The sequence below is a fragment of the Peromyscus leucopus genome, chromosome 2 (genome assembly GCF_004664715.2).
Source record: "Peromyscus leucopus breed LL Stock chromosome 2, UCI_PerLeu_2.1, whole genome shotgun sequence".
Classification (NCBI taxonomy): domain Eukaryota; kingdom Metazoa; phylum Chordata; class Mammalia; order Rodentia; family Cricetidae; genus Peromyscus; species Peromyscus leucopus.
In genome coordinates, this window is record NC_051064.1 from 145,313,471 (window position 1) to 145,336,824 (window position 23,354).

At 45.2% G+C, this 23,354-nt stretch overlaps 1 protein-coding gene across 7 annotated transcripts in view; it reads right to left on the minus strand.

Moving 5' to 3' along the window:
• The window catches only part of Vps13d (vacuolar protein sorting 13 homolog D), a 234,045-nt gene that overhangs the window by 80,061 nt on the left and 130,630 nt on the right, over positions 1-23,354 (minus strand). For all 7 annotated transcript variants that reach the window (XM_028860132.2, XM_028860131.2, XM_028860135.2 and 4 more), the window contains 8 exons: positions 19,879-20,042; positions 18,656-18,764; positions 15,401-15,580; positions 12,998-13,114; positions 12,031-12,180; positions 7,330-7,479; positions 6,138-6,234; positions 3,599-3,747 (listed from right to left, as the gene is read on the minus strand). In XM_028860132.2, coding sequence (XP_028715965.1) covers positions 3,599-3,747; positions 6,138-6,234; positions 7,330-7,479; positions 12,031-12,180; positions 12,998-13,114; positions 15,401-15,580; positions 18,656-18,764; positions 19,879-20,042 — 1,116 coding nt within the window. The remainder of the gene's footprint in view (positions 1-3,598; positions 3,748-6,137; positions 6,235-7,329; positions 7,480-12,030; positions 12,181-12,997; positions 13,115-15,400; positions 15,581-18,655; positions 18,765-19,878; positions 20,043-23,354) is intronic.

Genomic DNA, 23,354 nt, shown 5'->3' on the forward strand with positions numbered 1-23,354 from the left:
GCACATGTTTTTAGTGATTCCATATTCATCAGAAAGAGCATATTGCCCTTCCTAAGAGCTCCTAATAAAGGGCTGTTACTCTGTTAGGAAACTCTGCATAAATGATATTATCTTAGGAGTCCCAGACTCCAGGAGGAACACTCAAGGTATGCTAACATGGTGACTTCCTCAAGCCCAGAGCTCAACTCTGAAGTCCCAATTCCCAACACCCTGCCTGAAACATAGGTATGCCATGGCATCTGCTGAATAGTGCTCTGGAAACGGTCCTCCAGTAGAGTGCCAAGAAGACAGTCAACATGAAGGACAGCTCATTTCAGCAGAGCACACACACCACCAGTAGAGCTGCAGAGCACCTGTGGCACCAGCACCCCAGGACTGCAGAGCACATGTGGATAACATCGGCACCCCAGGACTGCAGAGGACACATGGCATCAGTATCCCAGGACTGCAGAGCACACGTGGATGGCACCAGCACCCCAGGACTGCAGAGCACACGTGGATGGCACCACCCCAGGACTGCATAGCACACATGGATGGCATCAGCACCCCAGGACTGCATAGCACACATGGATGGCATCGGCGCCCCAGGACTGCATAGCACACATGGATGGCATCGGCGCCCCAGGACTGCAGAGCACCCATGGATGGCATCGGCGCCCCAGGACTGCAGAGCACCCATGGATGGCATCAGCACCCCAGGACTGCAGAGCACACATGGATGGCATTGGCACCCCAGGACTGCAGAGCACCCATGGATGGCATCGGCGCCCCAGGACTGCAGAGCACCCATGGATGGCATCGGTACCCCAGGACTGCAGAGCACTCATGGATGGCATCGGCACCCCAGGACTGCAGAGCACCCATGGATGGCATCGGTACCCCAGGACTGCAGAGCACCCATGGATGGCATCGGTACCCCAGGACTGCAGAGCACACATGGATGGCATCGGTACCCCAGGACTGCATAGCACACGTGGATGGCATCAGCTCCCCAGGACTGCAGAGCACCCATGGATGGCATCAGCACCCCAGGATTGCAGAGCACCCATGGATGGCATTGGCACCCCAGGACTGCAGAGCACCCATGGATGGCATCAGCTCCCCAGGACTGCAGAGCACTCATGGCATCCGTACCACAGGACTGGGGACCAGGCACTTCTGCTGGGAGCACTCTGAGAGGAATGCTGGGGGTCTGTGCTCTTTAACAAGATGATTTTAAATCAAGAAGTCTTCCACTTGCAGGAAATGCTTAGCATTGGTTTGCTGGGTGAGAGCCAAGTGTTCTGGGGGAACAGACTTTATCAAACAAATCCATTCCAAGGGTCACAAAAGTCAAGTGGATACTTGTGGATATTAGCAAGACAGTAGTTTTCCCATGGTTTTCCCCTCACTCCCTGGCTAATTATAAGCATCTCCAGACTCCTGGGAAACACATTAGGGCAGATTAAGCAGCAGGACAGTGAGAAAAGAAGGGTACTGCATCACTCTTTCCAGGATGCTGCCCCTGGACCTGGCTGGCCCTCCCCTGTCTGCATTCACTGAAGCCATCACCTCTGTCCCAGCCTCTTCTAGAATTGGAATCTGAGCAGACAGCTGGCTCATCACCTGCAGGTCTGTTTTAGAAGGTGGGGGCTGGCAGGCTGTGCCACATGAGGCCCACACATGTGTTCTGTCAGGCCCAAAAGGCTGGCTTTTTGTTGTTGTTTTAAAAATGTAAACTGGTTGCCAACATTTAAAAATCAGGAGATTCCATATGAAAATGCAGATTTCAAGCTGCCCCAGAAATTCACAAAGATACCTCCACAATAGACTGCTGGCAATGGACGAGAGAAAGCCTGAACTGACCTACTCTGGTGATAGGATGGCCAAACACTCTGTCGTGCTAGAAATCTCATCCAATGACTGATGGAAGTGGATGCAGAGATCCACGGCCAGGCCCCAGGTGGAGCTCCAGGAATCCAATCGGCAAGAAAGAGGTGGGTTTGTATGAGCGAGAATTGTTGAGACCAAGATTGGAAAAAGCACAGGGACAAATAGCCAACCTAGTGGAAACACATGAACTATGAACCAACAGCTGAGGAGCCCCCAACTGGATCAGGCCCTCTGGATAAGTGAGACAGTTGATTAGCTTGAACTGTTTGGGAGACCCCCAGGCAGTGGGACCGGGACCTGTCCTTAGTGCATGAGCTGGTTGTTTGGAACCTGGGGCCTATGCAGGGACACTCTGCTCAGCTTGGGAGGAGAGGACTGGACCTGCCTGGACTGAATCTACCAGGCTGAGCTGAATCCCCAGGAGAGTCCTTGCCCTGGAGGAGATGGGAATGGGGGGTGGGCTGGGGGGAGGGTTGAGGGAGGGAGAGGGCGGCGGGAGGATGGAGGGCAGGGGAATCCATGGCTGATATGTAAAATTAAACCAAATTATTAAAAAAAAAAAAAGTAATGAAGAAAAATAAATAAAAATAAAATAAATAAAAACCTGAACACTCAGCAGCACTGGACCCACACTCCCCACCCACAGCAATGGGCTGCAGTGGGGCTGTGCTGCCCGCTCCTCACGCAGCTGTGCTCTGGGTTGAAGGCCCTCTGCACCACACCAGGCAGACCCTGCAGCCTAACCTGCACGGGCATCTGAACCAGCCCCGAACCCATCAGCCATCTAGGTGGTCCTCTGCAGACACACAGCGGTCATCCTAGATCTCGAAAGAAGGCAGCACAGGACTGTACAGAAACTGAGTGTGGTGGGAAGAGGGAGTGCTGGACAACTGTCTTCAAGCACATCACATGGAAGAACCAGAAGCAAGAGCTGCCAGCCTGAGCAGGTAGTCAAAGGAATGAAAGGCATTTGAACAACCGCCTGCCCCCATCCTGCTCCAGCATCACCTAGCTGCTATACAGGCTGAGAAAACACGGACTTCAGCTTCCCCACCTACCTAGCAAGGACACCACCGAGGAGGCGCCGTCTAACAACATCCTCTTCTATGTCCCAGGGTGGGCAGCACAGCACAGTGGGGAACCCAGACATGATACAGACTTGGATTTGAATGTCAGCCCTCGACCTTCCTTAAAATATTCTTTGTTACTAAAAATGAAGGTGGCACCTAGGCTGTAACTGTCAACCATGGATCAAGACGGTCGGTAGAAAGAAGGGTTATGTCCTGAAGCTGTACAAGGCCACATCCCAGCAAGCCTATAGCTGAGTCTCCCTGGAAGATGGCAGACCTTCCATCTGACAGCCATCACAGTAGAAATAGATGCTTAGAAAAGAGCGAGAGACCTGGGCTGTCAGTCAAAAGAAAGACTGTCTTGGTCTCAGTTAAATCTCGGACAAAGCCCAGGGAAGAGGTTTCTACTGCTCTGAGGTAAGCCTAGAGCTTTCCAAAGAGCAGATGAATGTTACACCATCCTGTATTATCCTATTTAGTAATGCCTTGATCTTTAGCAAAGTTATTCTCAAACACTAAGCAAAAAGAGCATTAAACGAGTTAATGAAAACCTGTAAAAGGAAAGGTACAAAATGAATGTCATGGATGCTAATTTCAGACAGAAACAGTGAACAGTCAACACACACTCCCTGAGAACACACCAGCTGTCAGCTCACCTTAAGGTCCAGCGGCAGCTTGTTGGAAGTGAAAACACTTAGCTTGATCTGGGGGATGCTGATCTTGAGATTCTCAAAGTAGTATCGAGTTGGGGTTCCTCCCTGCTCCACTGTCTTTTCATGGATGTTTTCATCATATTTTTCCACCTCTGGTCCAAAGGCAGAAGCAAAACACAAAATCAAAAGCTGTTGGCATCATGATTCAAACATGCGTGACCTCACAGAAAAACCTATACAAACAAAATGTAGCCATCTCACTTTCTTAGTTTTTTGTAGGCTCAGCAATGCCTACAGTATCCAGATGCCATTTCTATATGAAAGCAGGCTTTTACATTGGTTATCCAATGCAAATAGGATTAGATTATCTTCATCTGTTAACCTGTGACTCTGTGCCACCCAGCAGACCTCATCCTGGAAAGCCAAAGGTCACAGGTTCACTTGCTGGCCACAGACTTTCCAGAACTATTGCTGTCATTACTTGTGCCGATGATCCAGGTCATAGGAATCTAGAGTGCAATACAGCTGAACCAAAGAGGACACTCTCAGCATAAGCAATAGTATGAACAACACAGTTCCTGAGAAAGTGCTGGGACACCTCCTCAGCAGTGCGAGTCTCGGAAGCAGAGAGTCAAGGCAGAGTTTTTATTGGCCAGCCCCTGAGTACAAAGGAGTGGCATGGGCTAGAAGAGCAATGCACTCTTTGCATGGAAAGATGCACAGCATCCATTCAGGCAGCACGTTTCCCCTTGACTTCCTGTATCTCCAAAGGAAAACCAGAGAGAATGCTCACAGCTCCTTAGCATATTCCCAGTCAAAGCTGCTATCAGTTCTACTCAGAGCTGAAGGATGCTCCAAGGGAGACGTGCCTTCCATATTCAGGAAACAGACTGGCTACTGAAAGGGGAAGAAGAGTGATGAAAGGCAGACACAGTCGTTACAAAAGCCTGAGTCCTCCAGGCAATGCTGTAAGAGATTTCCAAAAGGGACTCACAAGAACACAAGAAAAGCATGACCCAGAAACCCTGAAGTGAATCTTATTGGGAAGGAGCCACACAGAATGCCTACCTGCTTGCCTGGATGTTGGGTACTCAGGGGGCTGTGTGACTCCAAATAAACTGGAGCTCAGACCAAAGTGGAGAGCATACCACTAGACAGACAGCACCTTGCTTTTCCTCCAAAATGCTTGTCTCCTTCTCTTTCTTACTTGCTTTCTTTTTGAGACGCTAAGGGCTCAGCACAGTGCCTCATAAGAGCTGCCTACATGTTGTACCACTGAGCAAAATCCCTAGACAATCCTAAATACTCTTAAAGCTTCATTCTATTTTATTTGTGGTGCTAAAGATTTAAAAGCTGAATTCTACAACCAGAGTATAAATACAAAACTTTTCGTTGCATTGTGGGAGTGTATATACATTTTCCCTCAAGCATTTTACACACACACACACACACACACACACACACACACACACACACACACACATTATCCTTCATGGTAGACAAATGCAGACCAGAACAAAAGCCTCTTTACCATTGTTTCTTTAGTTTAGGTTTGAAAAGGAGAAGGCATGGAAGATCATGAGCTTGAGTATGAACTACAGAGACAGGCTGTCTCAAAACAAACAAAAAATTAGCCAAGTGGCCAGAAAGATGACTTAGCAGTTGAGAGCACTTGCTGCTTTTCTAGAGGACCTGAGTTCACTTCCCAGCAGCCATATTGGGCAGCTCAGAGCCACCTATGACTCCAGCTTCAGGGGATCTGACTCCCTCTTCTGGCCTCCACAGGCACCTGCACACACAGGCACACACTCGCACGCGCACACACACACACACACACACACACACACACACACACACACACACACAATCAGTCTTTTAAAAGGTTGTGCACCACTGGCTCCTTTCTTAGCTGCAGGCCTAAGCAGCCAGCTAAGAGCAGGAGAGAGGGCTGTGAGGAGGAAGTTAAAGCAACAACAGGTGAACTCTCCCTCCAGCTCTGCAGGAAATGTACACTTTCTGATAGTGATCTGTCTCCCTCTCCAAAGACCAGAGGACAGCAACAAGAAACCTTTGTAATGGCATTAAGGCACAGAGGCATGGATGTCAAAAGCCAATAATTGAGGTTAGCCAGTTTTTGTTTTTCAAACTAAACCAAAGCAACCACCAAAAAGGCATTTCTGAACCTTGGCCCAGAGTTGGTTTCATAAACAAAGTGGCCTGCTAAATGACAGCCATCATTCTCTTATATGAGAGAAGAGGAACAGAACCTGCAAAGCACAGAGGAAGGTGCGCTGCTTCCTAGCCAGCAGCTAGACACTCCAGGATACTATGACCCTCTAGGGGCTGCCTGGTTTGAGGACATAACTCAGACAAGCAGTTTTAAAAAGAGAGTGGCTGAACTGCAAACCTGAGCCTGCTAGGTCAGGCTAGGAGGAGGCAGAGCCAGCTTGGTTGGCATCTAGGGACTACCTGTGCTTTACAACAGGCTAACATACCATTGTGGACCAAATCTCAGGCAGAAGTGTAAAACGTGCAGCTTTACCTGATTCCGCCTGGTCGTAGCCAAAGAAACTCAGTAGCTTGAGCAGCAGTTTCTCCTCGATTTGTACTGTGAACCTCTGGGCTGTGACCATGAGATGCTAGAGATAAAAGAAACTCTGGTTAATAGACAAGCGCCAAAGCAGCTTTTGTTTGTGCCATTAAAAGGCCTCAGTGTGCGGCCGGGCGTTGGTGGCGCATGCCTTTAATCCCAGCACTCGGGAGGCAGAGCCAGGCGGATCTCTGTGAGTTCGAGACCAGCCTGGGCTACCAAGTGAGCTCCAGGAAAGGCGCAAAGCTACACAGAGAAACCCTGTCTCGAAAAACAAAACAAAACAAAACAAAAAAAAAAAAGGCCTCAGTGTGGTAGGCATGGTGACACTATAGTTCTAGCTCCTTAGGGAAGCTGAGGCAAGAGGTTTGCTTGAGCCCAGGAGCTCCAGATCAGCCTGGGCAGCAAAGCAAGACCCTGTCTCATGGCTTCTTTACCCGTGTGATTTATGATAAACCACATGCGGCTCACCTGGCTTTGTCTCGTTACAGTGAACAGAACTCTGAGTGTTCAGTAGACACTTTGTCACCCTTCTGTTTGGTCTCCAGGGCCTCACCAGTGAGCAACAGCCACATGACTGTGTCTGTGGTGGAGGGCTGAGGGTAAGCTTGGTCCCATCAGCATCGGTAACAAAAAAACAGAATGAGGGCTCCCTCCCACTTTTGCAGCTTACTGCTATCACAGCTGGCTTCTACCTGGGGACCCCTTTAGGAAAGAGAGGGCTCTCATCTTTAGCTCTCTACTGATAGAATAAGGATAGCAGTGCACATAGCATGTTGTCTGCTCCAAGGTCAGTCCCCTCATAGCGCTTCGGGAGAACCTCCAGACTACTCAGCCCTTAACAAGAGATCGCAGCAGCCTACAAGATACTGCTTCACTCAGGAATGAAGACTGACCTCCATGGATGGGTTCAGTACTACCAAAGGTTTAGCTACAAGGTCACTGAAAACACAACTAAGGATACAGGATGCCAAGGAAAGGTGCTCCTTACACTTCCCTCAGTGGTCAAACAAAAGCCACACATGGCTCAGCCCTGTGAGCCACCTTTGTGCACACACCGTGCTGCCGATTGCTCTGTAACCTGGCTATGAGAAAGGAAGTGTGCCTCCTACATGCCATCACCCCAGCCTCCCTGGCAGCCCACCTTATAGATGTTGGTCAGTGCACTCTTACTGGGGAACTTCACCGCATTGACTTGCACAGCAGGGCCAGTCTCAATGACCTCATTCTCATTGCTCAGGGGGGTCACATAGAGCATGAAGGGCTGAGTCGTACCAATGAGCTGGTTGTCCACCTGGGGGCAGAAAAAGCCCACAAAGCAAAAACAAACAAGACAAGTTGCTTAGTTGTCATTTTTTTTTAACCTTTCCTTTTGCCTCATACTATGTAGGTTACTCAGAGTCCCCTGGCCATCCTGCCACCTCACAGCAACAGCATCCACACATTCTCATCCAAGACCAGTGGTGATGATGATGGGCAACACAGTAGACATCCATAATTCCAGCTCTAGGAAAGTGGAGGCAGGAGAACTGAGAACTTAAGGCCAGACAGTAAATCTCTGTCTCAAAAATAACAACAGGGCCAGCAAGATGGCTCAGCAGATAAAGGTGTTTGATGCCAAGCTTGAAAACTTGAGTTTAATCTCTAGTATTCCTGTGGTAGAAGGAGAGAACTGATCCTCTCAAGTTGTGCCCTGACCTCCACAGGTTGCATCCAGGCCTGTCCTGCCCAGGGCTAGGGTTCTTACTGATATGCTGTTGATGCTTCTACCTCACTCCAAGCTCCTTGAAGACAAGAGAGAGCAGAGACTTTGCTCCTCTGAGAGCTCTGAAAGCTGAGCTGTCTCCAGCCCCCAAAGACAACTTTTGATTTTACTGATTTTTTTCTACTGCAATCATAGATTCAATTTCATGGATTTCAGACATTCGGTGTTTTTTTCCCCTGCTGTTTGTATTTACTGCTCTCTTCCAGTTTTTCTCTTTTTAAACCTGTGTACCTGTGTGTGCATACAGGTGTGTACGATGTGTGTTCACGTGGTCACATGTGTGAAGGTCAGAGAACAACCTTGGGTGTCAGTCATTGCCTTGTTTGAGAAAGGTCTCTTGCTCACCACTGCATACACTAGGTTGAGAACACAAGTGGTTGTTGTTTACATGTGTGTGCGTGTGGAGGTCAGAGGGCACCTTGTGGAAGTCAGTTCTCTACAGACCTGACAGTAAGCACCTTTGTCGACCAAGCCATCCCACGAGCTTTCTTCTATTAATTTTAAAGTTCTAATCAGGTGTGTCCAATCCTCAGGCTCTGAGCCATGTGCAGCCCAGAACAGCTACAAATGCAGCGAAACATGAAATCATAAACTTATTAAAACATCCTGAAATTTCTTTTTTTCTTTTTGCGGTTTCTTTCTTTGTAATTCAATTGCACAGTTCTCAAGTGAGGCTTCTGAGGATGACACAGTGTCACAATGTCAGAAGGCTAGAGTCTGTGATTAGGCGTATCAGTGTTAGCATGTGTCAGGTCCTCTTGATTAATTAATTCTCCTATCATTAGGAAATTACCTTCTTTATCTCTGCTAATATTCTTTGTTCTGACATTAATCAGTGTGACTCCTACTTCCTTCCTCAAGACTAGTTAAAAGTGTATTGTGCTCCCCCCTCCCTTAGGTCCTTTTAACCTATTTGTGTCTTTATAGCTAACGAGTGGGGGCTGAGGGCTGGAGACAGGGTCTCACTACATAGCACATGCTGACCCTGAACACATGATCCTCCTGCCTTGGCTTCCTGCGGATTAAAGGCCCTACTAATGTGTGTTTCTTGTGGATGGCAGTTGGATCTTGCATTTTTATGCAATCTGACCTATGTTGATCATACTGACAATTAACTGGCACCATTAAGTTTTTGTCTGACATCTCTCTATGGCTTGCTATCCATCCCACGTGTTATCTTCCCCATTTTCTGCCTTCTCTTGGATCCACCAAGCACTCATTCCACTTTATTAATTATATACAACTATGATTATTTGGGGAGGTTTACAGTATTGAACTCAATGTGTTGCTCTATCACTAAATGGCATCATACTACTTCATGTACAAAATGACAGTGCTGTTTGCATTTCTCACCCGCAGACTTGACACCACTGTTGTTACCATTTTACTTTCATATGTGGTGCAGACAGCACAACAGTGTTGTCGTGCTTGTCTAAGCAACCACACCTCCTCAGGAGACTGACATGAAAAGCCTGGTCTTGCATGGTTTTCATGTCATCACTTCAGGTTTTCTTCTCTGCCTTGTGTTGATTCAAATTCCATCAGCACCGCTTTCTGTCTGCTCTCTAATGCTTTTGGAACTGGTGATCAGTGATAACAAATCCCTTCATCATTTCTATGTCTAAGAACATCTTCACTTTACCCTTTGAGGTGGTTTGAATGAGAATGATGACCATAGCTGCCTGAATGTCTAGTCCCTAGTCCAGGGAAGGATGAGGAGGTGTGACCTTGTTGGAGGAGGTGTGTCACTGGAGGTGGGCTTTGTGGTTTCAAAAGCCCACACCAAGCCCAGTCTCACTATCTGCCTATGCCTGAGGATCAGGATGTAAAACTCTCAGCTATTTCTCCAGTACCATGCCTGACTGTGTGCCACATACTCCCCACCATGATGATAATGGACTAACCTTATGAAACTGTAAGCCAGTCCCAATTAAATGCTTTCTTTCATAAGCGTTACTGTGGTCATGGTCTCTTCACCGCAATAGAACACTAACTGAGACATCCTTATTCTTGAAAGATAATTTTTCTAGGAGCAAATTTCTAGAATGACAGCTTTTTGCACCCTTTTCAACACTTCAAGACATTGCTGACCATCTTTTCACTTGCATTTTTCCCAACAAGAAGTCTGTTGTTATTATCTTTGTCATCTTATTGTTCCTGTGTATGCAATATTTTAGCTATGATTTACTTTATTATTAGTTTTGCATAACCTGACTATAATGTACCCCAGTGACAGGGAATTGGTTCCAAGATACTCTGCATGCTAAAATTCATGAATGCTCTAGCCTATAAAGCACTGTGGTATTTGCACACAGCTACACATAGCCTCCTCCATACTTTACAGTCTGAAAGGCTTACAGTGCCTCATACAATATAAGTGCTATGGAAGAGGCTGTTATGTTTCATTAGGAAACAATGACCTGGAGAAAGGTCTGTATATGTTCAGCATAGACATGGAGCCCATGGTCATGGAAGGCCAAACAGGGTCCCCATCCAGGCTATGTGTTATATACATCTATTGAATTTTAACTTCTTGAAGTCAAGTTTTTGTTTTCTGGGTCTCTACTGAATTTATTAAACATACAAAACTCCAGTTCCATTAACAGTTTTAATATGTTCTGACAACTGTGTTAGCACTAGATCCATTCTGAAAGCATTCTCATCCTCACAGTGTGCTGTTCTGCTCATCTACACATATGGTAGCCTGTCAGGTTTGCCCTGTTGGGTGCTGGTCATGTTTGCACTCCAATACATTATGAAGCTTGTTGGGGACATAGTCAATTTCCCAGGATCCTTTCAGATCTTCCTTTCATGATGTTCAAGACAGGGTCAGAGTAGCATTCAATCTGGGGCAAATAAATCATGGAGGTAAGACTTGCTTGAGACTTTTCTCAATGTCCCACAAATTCTGGGGTTCCCAGGGCAGCTCCCAGCCTGCTCCCTCAGGTCCCCCTGGATGAGAAGCTTCCTCACACAGACTGGCTGGCACTCTGCCAGACCTAAGCCCTCTCCACACATGTGCACTGCTATCTACTTAGCTGTCAGTCCCTGGGGATGCTCAGCTGTGTCTTCTCTATGAGTCCACTCTGCAGGCCTCTGTTCTAGGTTCCTCTCTCAGGACCATAGCCTGGGAAGACCTCAAGCTAAGTCAGTTAGAAGGTTCACCTCTTGGATTTTCTATCTCTCACAGGTCACTGTCCTTTGTGGTTTGATGTCCAGCGTCCTGAAGCTGTTGTTACTGTATGTGGACTTGGGGCTTATCTCAAGAGGAGAATGGAACCAGTCCCAGTTACTCCATTTTGCCTGGAAGCAGAAGTCAAGCCCTGTTGTTTATCCCTACGATGACCCCAACTCCTCCAGGAGACAGCTACATGACTCCGGAAACCTGAGGCTGGTGACATGGCCTGACAATGCAAGCCTGACAACCTAAGTTCAAGTCCTAGAACCCAGGTAAAGGAGGAAGGAGAGAACCGACTTTGTCCCTGACCTCCACATGTATACTGTGCACGTACCAGCCACACACTCACATACACCCCAATTGGTTATCTAGATTACTCATACATCAGCTAGAGCATCTGGAATTCATCTATATTTGTATAACCAGGCATTAATAAGCATGCCTTTGAGGACAGCATTCAGGAGCTTGGTCCTATATAGTAAGTTACAGGCCAACCAGGACTACATAGTAAGACCCCCATCTCAAACACAAAGAGACACACTGGGGTGGAAGCTACTTCACAGGATGATTCTTTTGAAGATCATAAGTTATTTCCTCCAGGGGCTAGAGATATGGCACAGTAGTTAAGAGCCCTTGCTGCTCTTGCAAAGGACCTGGGTATGGTTTCTAGCACCCATGTTAAATGGTTCACAACTGCCTCTAACTTCAGATCTAGGGGGACAGCTCTGTCTTCCTTTGGCATTAGCACTCATGTATGCCTATTCACATACAGATACACATAATTGAAAGTAATTAGAAAAGAAAAGAAAAGAAAAGAAAAGACATTTCTCCAATGTTTTTAGACACCAAACACTTGATCTGGGCAGAGGTAGAGCATGAAGACAACACTCTCATCCTGGTACCTGCACATCCTGTATGCTGAGCTCGAGCATGTGACTAGCTGCCAGCTGGGTGTAGTGGACGTTGATTCCTGTAAGGCTTGCAAAGACCAACTCTTCTGGGACTTTATTAATTAAAGAGACGCCAATTCCACCTTCCAAGCGCACAAGCACCTGAAAGAAAATCAAAGCACTGCCATGACCTGTTTATAACAGAGCTCATAGTGGCCAGAGAACACAGGCATGAATGCTTCTCAGAAGAGCAGAAAAGCACTCAAGAGCCTCACTAGTCACCTTCTGGCCCAAATTTCCTCATCTCTCTGGAAGCCTTCCACTTTAGGTCAGAATGGCAGAGGGATGTGAGGACCCCCTCACCCAGTACAGTAGAGTGAATGTGCTAGAATCTCTCTCCCTGTTTGGGACCTGAGCTCCTCACATGTTATTCTGTGCACTCCCACAGCTCCTGACATGGCTCCCCACAGGCATTTGATTAAACACCATTCAACATGATCAAATAAGCATACTGCCTCATGCTCATCTCAATTTCAAACTCGTCATTCTCTTCCCAAAACCCAAACAAAGGGAAAGGAATAAGCATTTGAGTCAGATGGAGGGGAAAATCAAATTTTCATTTTCTCTAAATACTATTAAAATTTGGATCATTTAGCTTCCTTTTTGTCATCTCACTTGAGCAACATCTGTTCGTCTGTGATTCCACATAAGCTCCAGACGTCACTTGCATGACATAAACACATGTGTGGTTAACAGTAAACACAGTAAAACAGCACCCCACAGTCAGAGTTCACACAATAACAGAGCAATTTCTCAACCAACTGATGACCAAGAAAATGAATCTGCAGCATTTAAAAAACTTAATGCTTGGGGTGGCAAGATGGCTCAATGAGTAAAGGTGGAATGAGAGAACTGACCTCACACATGCAGTTACCATGCCCACACACATGCACATGTCTAAATAAACCGGTAAACTTACTTCCAACTCCTGCTGTGTGTCTGGATTCCTCAGTTTCCGCAGCTCTTGCTCTGTAACAGGAAGTTCCTCCACTTCATACGATGAGCGCTCACTTTTCCGCTGGGAGAAGTCTGCTATCTGAAGTCAAAACAGAACAAGATGAGAGCTTACGCTTTCATGTCAACTATAGGTCACAAGTCACTCTATGCCCAGGAAATCTATGAAAGCTAATGGCTTCCCAGGCTGCTAGGGCAAGATCTGGGCAGTAACGAAACAGGTGCCATTCTGAGTCTAGACAGCACTCTATCCAGCTAAACACTTTTGGTGCCACACAGAGCACGGGCAGGCACTTACTTCTGCCATGAGTAGATAGCTCTGTAAAGTGGTACTACAGATTATGGTATGGAGTATGATGTGTTGTACCAGAATTCTCACACATTCCCTATTACTCTATGACTGATGAGTCTGCATTTCCAGCACATATCTCGCCTTAAGACTCAGACCAGAAGTCACAATGGCTTTTGGACATCATCATGTAGAATCATGAGGCTACCTAAGTTCAGCAAGTGCCAACATAACTTCTGTTTTCCTCAAGTCTGCTCTGTATTTTGCTTAGTGGTGTGGACTCTTGTCCTCCCTGCTGCCTAGAGCAGATTCCTGGAGGCCACTTTGCCTCAAGCCTCATCGATACGCAATCACTGACCACTCAGCTTCCTTTGTATTAGCTTCTCTCTTCACCTCACACGCTCACCCTGCACTTTGCTCTAAGCCACCCTCTCCGATCATCATGCCAGAGCTTCTTAGCTGGGCTTCCACTGCCTCTAGTCTTTTCAACACTGTAGCCAATATAGTTATTGCAGATAAATCCTTATCATGCCAACCCCTGACTCTTGCCTGCCTTGAACAAAACATTCTAACTTCAGTATGAATCTCAGGCTCAATCTTGTCTCTAGTCTTATTTCTTACCATATGCCATGGGCCAGTCTCTTCACTAATCAGCTTCCCAAATAATAAATTACTGTGATAGTTAATATTGGTTGTCAACTTGACTACATCGGGAATTAACTAAAACCCAAGCATCTAGGCACACTGATGGAGTTTTCTTAATCATTTAAGGTAGGAAGACCCACCCTAAATCTGGGCCACACCTGGTGGCAGCCTATATGGAAGGGCATGGAATAAGGAAGGCTTTTCTTTTTGCCTGCTTACCATCATTCTTGCTGGCAAGTTCATCTATCCTGCCTCTGAGGCATTCCTTCACTGGTGTTAGAACCTACTTCTTCAGGATTATAACAGACTGAAGACCAGCTGAGGCATACAGCCTAGTGGCTTAACTATCAGCCTATATTGGCCTTTCCAGCAGGACTACTGCTGGACCAGCTGGGCCGCAGCCTATAAGCCACACTAATAAGCCCCCTTTTATCTATACATATAGCCAGGCAGTGGTGGGACATGCCTTTAATCTTAGCTCTCAGAAGGCAGAAGCAGGAGGATCTCTAAGTTCAAGGCCAGCCTGTTCTACAGAGTGAGTTTCAGGACAGCCAGAGCTACACAGAGAAACCCTGTCTCAAAAACACAAACAAAAAAAAAAAACAAGAAACAAAAAAAAAAATAAACCACACACACACACACACACACACACACACACACACACACACACACACACAAGTAATTCTTTTCCTCTAGAAAACCCTAATATAATAACTTACTATGTTTATCTCTCATCAACTATGAAGACAGAATTCTGACTGTCTGCTCACTGTCATAGGCTTAGTAACTGAAATTCGGCCTGGTTTCAATAGCTGCTCAGTAAATTACTTCTGTGTGAACATGCCCATCATGGCAAAGCCCCTCTGCCTTACCTTCTTCCCCCAGGTTCACTCTTTTTATTGCCTTAGTGCTCAGCTCGAATATTAACATCTTGTAGGAAGTTCCCTCAGCCTCAGAACCCAGACTCTTCCAAACCCCCTCACCCCTCCCTTCATGACACAGCACTGTACTTGTCTGGCTAGGAAAGCTCCTCTCTTCCCATGAGGGGGTCACACACCAATTATTCAAAATATAGTGGTTAACTACACTCAGAATACCACTATTATTTTTCTCATCTATTTAAATTCTTATACTTTGGAGATAAAGGTCTTCTGATGTAGCTCAGGCTGGCCTTGAACTTCAGTGATCCTCCTACCTCAGCCTCTTGAGTATTGAGTATGAAAAATCACCTCCATGCCTGGTTAACTCCTAAGCCTTTTTAGACTTTGCTAATCTTTACAGTTATATTCACTTCCATACAACTCTGGAATGGAGACCCAGGCCTTTCTTACAAAGGACAGCATAGCCCACATCCAGCATGAGTACACTCAATAAATACTGACTGACCATCGGGACGGGAAGAAAAAGGCATGGCTTTGTCAGTGCTATTCTTACCTGGAGTGCTCGAGTTGGTCCATCTGGGATGACTCTGATGGATAACATTCCAGAACCAGGCCTCATTTTTTGGTTAACAAACTGTTGTTCTGGTGGAACTGGTCCCAGCAGCTCAACAGATGAGTCAGGACCAAGAACAACTTCAGCTCCATCAAATAATCCGGAGAGCCCTCCTTTGGCCTAAAAGACATCAAAGTAAAGAGATACAAGAAAAGGCCAAAGCAGAGACTTGGACAATTCAACACAGTACCTGAGAGACAAATGAATTGAATTGGGGAGTCACAGTTTGTTATCTTGTCTAACAAGATTTTTTAATTGCTTAAAAACTTGTCTAACAGATTTTAAAAAATGGTAGGCCTGTGTAAAATGGCAGGGTACATTTACTGATTAATGTGGAAGGTTACACACACAGTTGGAGGTAACTCCACAAACAGTGGATTGGTTTTATCTACCTTAAAATAAATCTCAATCACCAAAAATAAGTTTATTAAGTAGCCAGAGCCAACTTTGTTTCTTTGAGTATTATCATTGAGTTTTGCCTAAAAGCCTTAAATATTATAAAACTGACCACTAATCACTCAGCTTTCCAATTCAAAAGCCAGTCTCAGAGCTGACACTTCCCCCAGGCTGATGGCTGAACACCCGAGTTGGTGCCACATGGATACTGTTACTACAGCTTTTGGGGAAAAGTCACAGTCCTGCTGTTTTCCCAACACAAAATGCAGGTCGACCGGGTGAGGCCTGTGGGGACACACCATTGAACAGATATTTCAATCCTTTCTCTTTCTTTGTTTTGGTTTTCAGGACAGGGCCTTGTTCTGTGGCCTGGGCAACCTCAAACTCATTGCCTCCTGATGGGATTGTAGGTAGCACCATGCCCACCCATCTTCATTCATTTTAAGTGCTGAGTGATGAAAAGGCATATGGAACAGGCTTCAATACAAGGAAAGCCTTTCATAAGGGTGCGTTTAGGAAGTATATACAAAACTTGGAAAGGGCAGGTCAGAAAACGTTTACAAGCCTTCTATTGCTGTATTTAGCATAGGAATGAAACAAACCCGGTTCCCTAACCAAAACACATTCACAGCAAAGACATGGTGGGCAGATCCAGGAAACAACAAACATTAAAAAGGGATTTGGGCGGGAGGAAAATGCTCCACGAAAATTGGAATTACATGGGCTTTAAAAAAAAACTAAAAGTAAAGTCAGGGTCAGACCCGGAACCCACCAATTATAACAAGCCTTCTTTTGCCTCTAGAAGTCTGAATTGTATTGCTAATTGAAAATCCCAAATCCACTCCAGATGTGAGTTTCACATAAGCAAGCAGCTGGCCTTTGATGAGAAAAGCTCAGGGCCACAGAGGTAAAGAAAATAAATCTCACCAAACAGAAGAGGCTTCTTATAGCTATATGCACCACCATATGAGAGGACAGCCTGACTCCACCAGGGGAGAAACACTAACTCTGTCCAGGGCCTGCTGCTGGACTGTGGAGTTTTGTGTGAGTCCCACAGTGGGCAGAACTGCACTCACAGTCACTGTGCGGCTCTGCTATGTGCTCAACCCTCACGCCACCCTCCCATCTGCTCACCTCAGATGCATGCATCCATACCTAGCCCAAAGAAAGAAAGGGCAGAAATCTAAATCCCTGATAAAATACTTGAAAATGTATTATGCCACAGACTGGCTGAGTTGAGGACAAAGAAAAATGTCTAGTAGTCTTGACTGTCACATTTGCTACAACAAAATGCTAACTTTGATACCACTAAGAATGTAACAATGAGCAAAATCAAAAATATGTATACACACTAATTGGTTATATAATACCAAATGGTCAGCATTGAAAACATATACATACAAGTAATGCACACACATATTCAACAATTAAAGAAAAAGAAGGCATAAATTTGAAAGAGAGAAAGGGGGAAAGATATGGGAGGGTCTTAAGGGATAAAAATGGGTAAGTGGTGTAATTACAATATAATCTCAAAAAAATAGGAAGGAAAAAATACTGGCTAAACATTGGAGAAGAAGAAGAGGGAAGGAGGAGAAAGAAAAGGAAGGAGACAGCGATGATGACAATGTACAGCTCATGACTACTCCTACACTTTACAAAAGAGCACTGTAGCTTCCATCTCAGTACCCATCTTAACATTAGACTTTTAATGAACACTTCTTTTCCTTCATTTAAAAAGTACATAAGTAATTTATGCCACAAGGGAGAAAAAGTTCAGAGAAACCAAGAACAGAAGGGAAAAAAGTCATCACCCAGGACAGCTACTTCTACCATGCTGAGTCTATCACCTTCAAGAACACATCCTACAGAGCTGGAGAGAGGGGTCAGTGGTTAAGCATGCTTGCTGCTCTTGCAGCTGAGGACTCAATTCCCAGCACCCACGTTGAGTACCATACAACCCACCAGCTCCCAGGAATCTGACTCTCTTCTGAACACTGCAGGTACCTGCACTTTGATGTACGCAAACCCACAAGCAGATGCACACAGACACACATAATTAAACCTGGAGCCACAGATGCAGGTCTGTGGCCGTAGAAGGACTGTAAGTATTATAAGGGCCATAAACCCTGCCGTGAAAATCTCCCTTAGGAATGGCTGCATAAACAGGATAGGAACAATGGGAGTATCCAAGAACATGTCAACATGGAAGGAGGAAAGTTTTGTGGGGGTCCCACCCCTAGACAAAGAACTACAGGCAACAAATGACTGCAGGAAGAAAGAGAAGTGGTTCCTCCCAGTGATGAGTCACCCACATCAGTTATTTAGTTATTATCCTAAGAAGAATATACACACAAAGAACAAACATGGACTCAGCAGGTTGCATTTATATACACTGTGGGCATACATATGTATGTACGCATGTAACAATAATCAAAGAAAAAGAGGCTATCTATCAGCTTGAAAGTCGGGGGAGCATGAGAGGGGTTTGAGGGAGGGAGCTGGAGCAGGGAAAGGGAGGGGGAAAGTGATGGGGAGAGTGATGGGGTTCTATTTCAATTAGGAACATATTTAAAAATAAAACACACCTTTAAAAAAGAAAGCATTTCCCACGTAGCAACATACAGTTGCACAGCAAAAGTTTCCTGACTGCCTTTAACAAAAACGGAGTAACTACAGAGTACTGCTCTCTGGTTAATTTTCCCCGTTGAATAATTCATCATGTATAACCTAGGTGAGGCTTTGTTTTGAAGAAAGTTCAACCCTTGGGAGCTGCAACTGAGGGTGTCAAAAGCAACTGACCTGAACAACCAGCCCATGTAAGCCACAGGTCAATTTTCCTTCTCGGAAGCTCCAGGTCTGGGTTGTGCTGCGCCTGCGGTCTGGCTTTCTCAGCATCAGTGGCTCATATCTGGACAGAAACACACAATGAATCCTCTGGGTCGAAGTCTGAGGAGAATCTGAGGCCCTGCCCCTCTGCCTTCCAGCCCCCTACCCTGCAATCTAAGGGGATCCTAGTTGGGCCTCGACATGAGGAAAATCAAAAGGACAGAATGGAGATGCACAACACAGGTGTTGCAGTCTCACGGGATAAGCCATCTTACAGTTTGGGACCAGCTAGCTGCTGAATAGTTAAAATCTTCTCAACTGTCTCCACTGTTCTGTTTCTAAATACTTTTACTCCGTGTCTGAACTTACACATTTTCGGAAACACATAAGGTACCAATTGAAGACAAATAGACTGAATTTATGGAGAAACTAATATATAGTAAACAAAGTAACATATTTAAGCTAATATAACTCATGTAAACTGTCCAGAGAGTTACTCATAAAAATGTATCTCAATAGTGCTATTAAATTCTTTTTTTTTCTAGTGTTTTAAGACATATCTGTCCTGGAACTAAGTCTGTAGACCAACTTAGCCTTGAACTCACAGAGATTGAACTCACAGAGATTGGTCTGCCTCAGCCTCTCAAGTGCTGGGATTAAAGGTATGTACCACCACTGCCCGAAAATTAATTCTTCTTGAAAGACAACAAATTATTAGAAAAACTTAAGAACAAAAACAGTTCACACCGGGCGGTGGTGACGCACGCCTTTAATCCCAGCACTTGGGAGGCAGAGGCAGGCAGATCTCTGTGAGTTTGAGGCCAGGCTAGGCAACAGAATGAGTTCCAGGACAGGTGTTAAGCTACACAGAGAAACCCTGTCTCGGAAAAAAAAAAAAAAAAAAACTGTTCACTTTTAGGAAGCAAGCTTAGACTGGAATTCTCAGTAAAGTAAATATTCATTTTCTATAAAAGATCTTATTATTTGATCTTTAATACTTATATGGGTACTGTCACAAAAATTTTTAAAATTAAATGATATCTGAGAATTTGACAGGCATCAGCCATTAAGGAAAAAAAAATACAAAATAAAATACAAATTCTCATGAGGGTTAACAGAACTCTTCTTTTGAGGGGTGAATTTCCTGGGTCTGAATTTGAAGGTAATGAGCTTGACTAAGTTACCCATCAGATTACCTGTTGTCTGTCACAGCGGCCAGGCCAGCGATATCTAGGATGGCAGATCCCTCGATGGAGCGTGTGGCTGACGGCTTGTTGGGGTTGTGAGGAACTGCAGAGCCCTCGTGAGCCAGCATTCCCGAGCCCGTCATCCTCCAGAGCTGAGAGCGCTTCCCTGGTTCCTGACAGGCAAATACACATAGATGTGGCCAGAGCTAGCTCTGTCCCTCACACGCCTCCTCTAAAGGCCAAGGAGGTTCTCCAGTTGGAACTAGACTTGTATGTTTTCCACATCATAGAAATATGCAACTAAAGATTTCATTATTTTGAATTTCTAGTTAGACTTAGATGAAGTATGCTAAACTCTTTTCCATCTTTTATTTTTATTTGTGTGTGTGTATGTATATGTTGAGTGCAAGCATGTGTATACAATGGTGCATGTGTGTGGAAATCTGTAAATAATTCTCAGGAGTTGGTTCCTCCTTCCACCATGAGATCTGGGGCTCAAACTCAGGTCACTAGGTTTATTTGACAAACCCTGAGCCCATTTGCTAAAATCCTAAACCAAGTAATCAAAATTTCTAAGTGGTGCAGATTTTTGAATAAGTATTCTTCAAAAGAGATGGCTTCATGGTTAAGAGCTCTGTGCTCTTGTAGAGGACCCTGTTACTTCCCAGCACCCACGTCAGGCAGCGGCTCACAGCTGGTTGTAACTTCAGCTCTAGGCGGAAATCTAATGACCTTTTCTGGATTCCACAGGCAAAGCACTGATAAGTGCACATACCCACACACAGACATGCACATGTACGAATAATTGAAATTTTTTTTGTAACTTAGGCACCTAGTATTTTTCCTTTAAAAAAAAACAGAAGCCAATGACTGGGTCATCTCTTCCCTAGCTATATTGCCATGGTTACCACTGTTCCATATGATGACTTCAGATGTCTTTAGCCCAGAGGAGAGTCTAATTATACCAAGAATTTACGCGAGTCAGCACCCTGTCTCTGGCATTTCTGTAAACTGTCAGAGCAGGGACAGCAACAGCCCTCACTACTTCCAATGCTTACCATCTCAATATTTACAAACTGATTACAACTAATCATTAATTTGGCTGTACTCAAAGGTTATTTTCAGTTGATTGTTTCTAATTTTCAATGCATTTTCTTTGCTAGAATACTTAAATACTGCAATTAGGCTTCCAGGTCAGTTAAGGAAGTTTATTGAAGCCATTATCTGCTACAAGTAATAACACTAATTGAGAACCTGCTGCAGGTCAGGCCTTGGTCTGAGGGATTTAGGTACAGTAACTCATTTAACCATGAAAACAATCCAACAAGGTATATGCTGTCACTGTCTTTACAGATGAAGACGTTATGGCTTAGTGAGAAGAAGTAACTTCCCCACGCTGTCACAACTAGTAAGCAGAGGGACCAACTGGACCTGTCCTCTCTGGAGCCCACTTAACCATTATGTAATATTGTGGCCTCCACAACACAGCCACGTAGTCCCATTGCAGGGACATCTTTCCCATGCTGCAACTCTCAGGGTCACACACTTCTAGGATGTAGGCGCTTTACCACAGCCGTGGACACTTCTGGCTCCCCCCACTACTCATTCACATGCTACATACAGGCCAGAAAGACAGTTGTTTGCATTCTACAATTTTTGTTCAAGTGCTAAGAACGGAAACCAGGGCTGGGCAGTGCTCTTCTGCTGAGCTACATCCACAGCCCTGCATTCTACACCCTACACAGTAGAAACCAAAGGGTACAATATAAACGTCAAAGTCAAGATGCCAGGACCTGAGACCTAGCTGCACAGTCAGAAGGTGAGCTAGTTTACAACCTGGTAACAGGGGTGAGGCACCTAAGCTCTCTGAGCCTACTTGCTGACCTGTCAAATAGGCAAACTAAACTACCTCTTCTGTTCTTATGGTAAATGTGATAAACACAGGTGCTCAGTATAAGCCTGGAAAAGCTGTGGCTTCACAACTATGTGCTATGCTATTACCCCCCACATCTCTGGCACAGCACTTCATGTACATTATCTTAGATAAGCGGTTCTCAACCCATGGGTTGCGACCCCTTGGTGGGAGGGTGTCAAAGGGCACTTTCACACCAGTTGCATAGCAAATATCCTGCATATCAGATATTTACATTACGATTCGTAACAATCACAAAATCACAGGTATGAAGCAACAACAAAATAATTTTATGGTTGGGGGTCACCACAACATGAGGAACTGTATTAAAAGGTAGCAGCATTAGGAAGGTTGAGAACCACTGTCTTAGATGGTTCCTTTAAAGCCCCCAGGAAGTCTGTAAAAAAAAAAAAAAATGCAGCTCAGGAGGAGTGAGAAAACTAGCCTCAAACTAGACCAGCACCCTGTTCTTCCTGCTGGAACCACTGCCTGTGCCCATGAGATCAAAGTCAGCCTCAATCTCCATATGCAGCTCCCACAGCCTCGCCTATGTTCACATCTGCCCACAAAACCAGCCAGCACAGGAAGTCCTTCAGATGCCTGAGGCTGAGTCAGGGCCCACTTGCCCAATGAAGGAAGCTGGCCTGCAGGGACTTACCTATCCTAAGCTGGAAACAATCAGAACTCCCTCTTTAAAAAAATGGAGACACATCATCTTTCCTGGGGCACGTTTTTCCTCTTCCCTAATAATTTAGTCCTAAACCTTTAGACGTGAATGAGGAAGGAAGGAAGGAAGAAATTCAAGGGTGGAACGTGTTCAGAGTACCCTTGACTATTAGAAATCTGTCCAGATCTGCATCCCCTCAAAGGGAAACCCATTACAAACAAGGTACATTATGCCACGGGCAGTGACATGCACTAATGCAAACACATCACGGCTCTTGGTTAGGTGCAGCATTTGAATCATAGACTCTTCAGGTCTATGTGTTCTAAATGACAACTCCGTGTGTGGTCTTCTTCCCCTGAGAGTCACTGCTGCATCTCCATGGTCCCTAATTTCTGTCATCTTTCAGTTTCAACTACTTAGTATCACTTTTCCTGCCATTTATTAATATCTTTGATCAAATTTTACTGTTTTTCCCTCCAAATCTAGGCCAGCTAACAAAAATATTTTCCTATACACACAGGCGTGTCTTGCTACACTAATTTGTCAGAGAAAATAAAGAGGGGTACTTGTCAGTGTGACATTTTTCTTTAGTTCAGTTTGAGATGATAAAAGAAGTGGTAGAAAAGAAAAAGAAGCCGGGCGTTGGTGGCGCACGCCTTTAATCCCAGCACTCGGGAGGCAGAGCCAGGCGGATCTCTGTGAGTTCGAGGCCAGCCTGGGCTACCAAGTGAGCTCCAGGAAAGGCGCAAAGCTACACAGAGAAACCCTGTCTCGAAAAACCAAAAAAAAAAAAAAAAAAAGAAAGAAAGAAAAGAAAAAGAAAATAAAAACCACAAATCACAGATTCAGGACTATCTTCTCTCCAGAAGGACCTGGAGGCAAGAAGGCTTGGGGCCCAGCAGCATG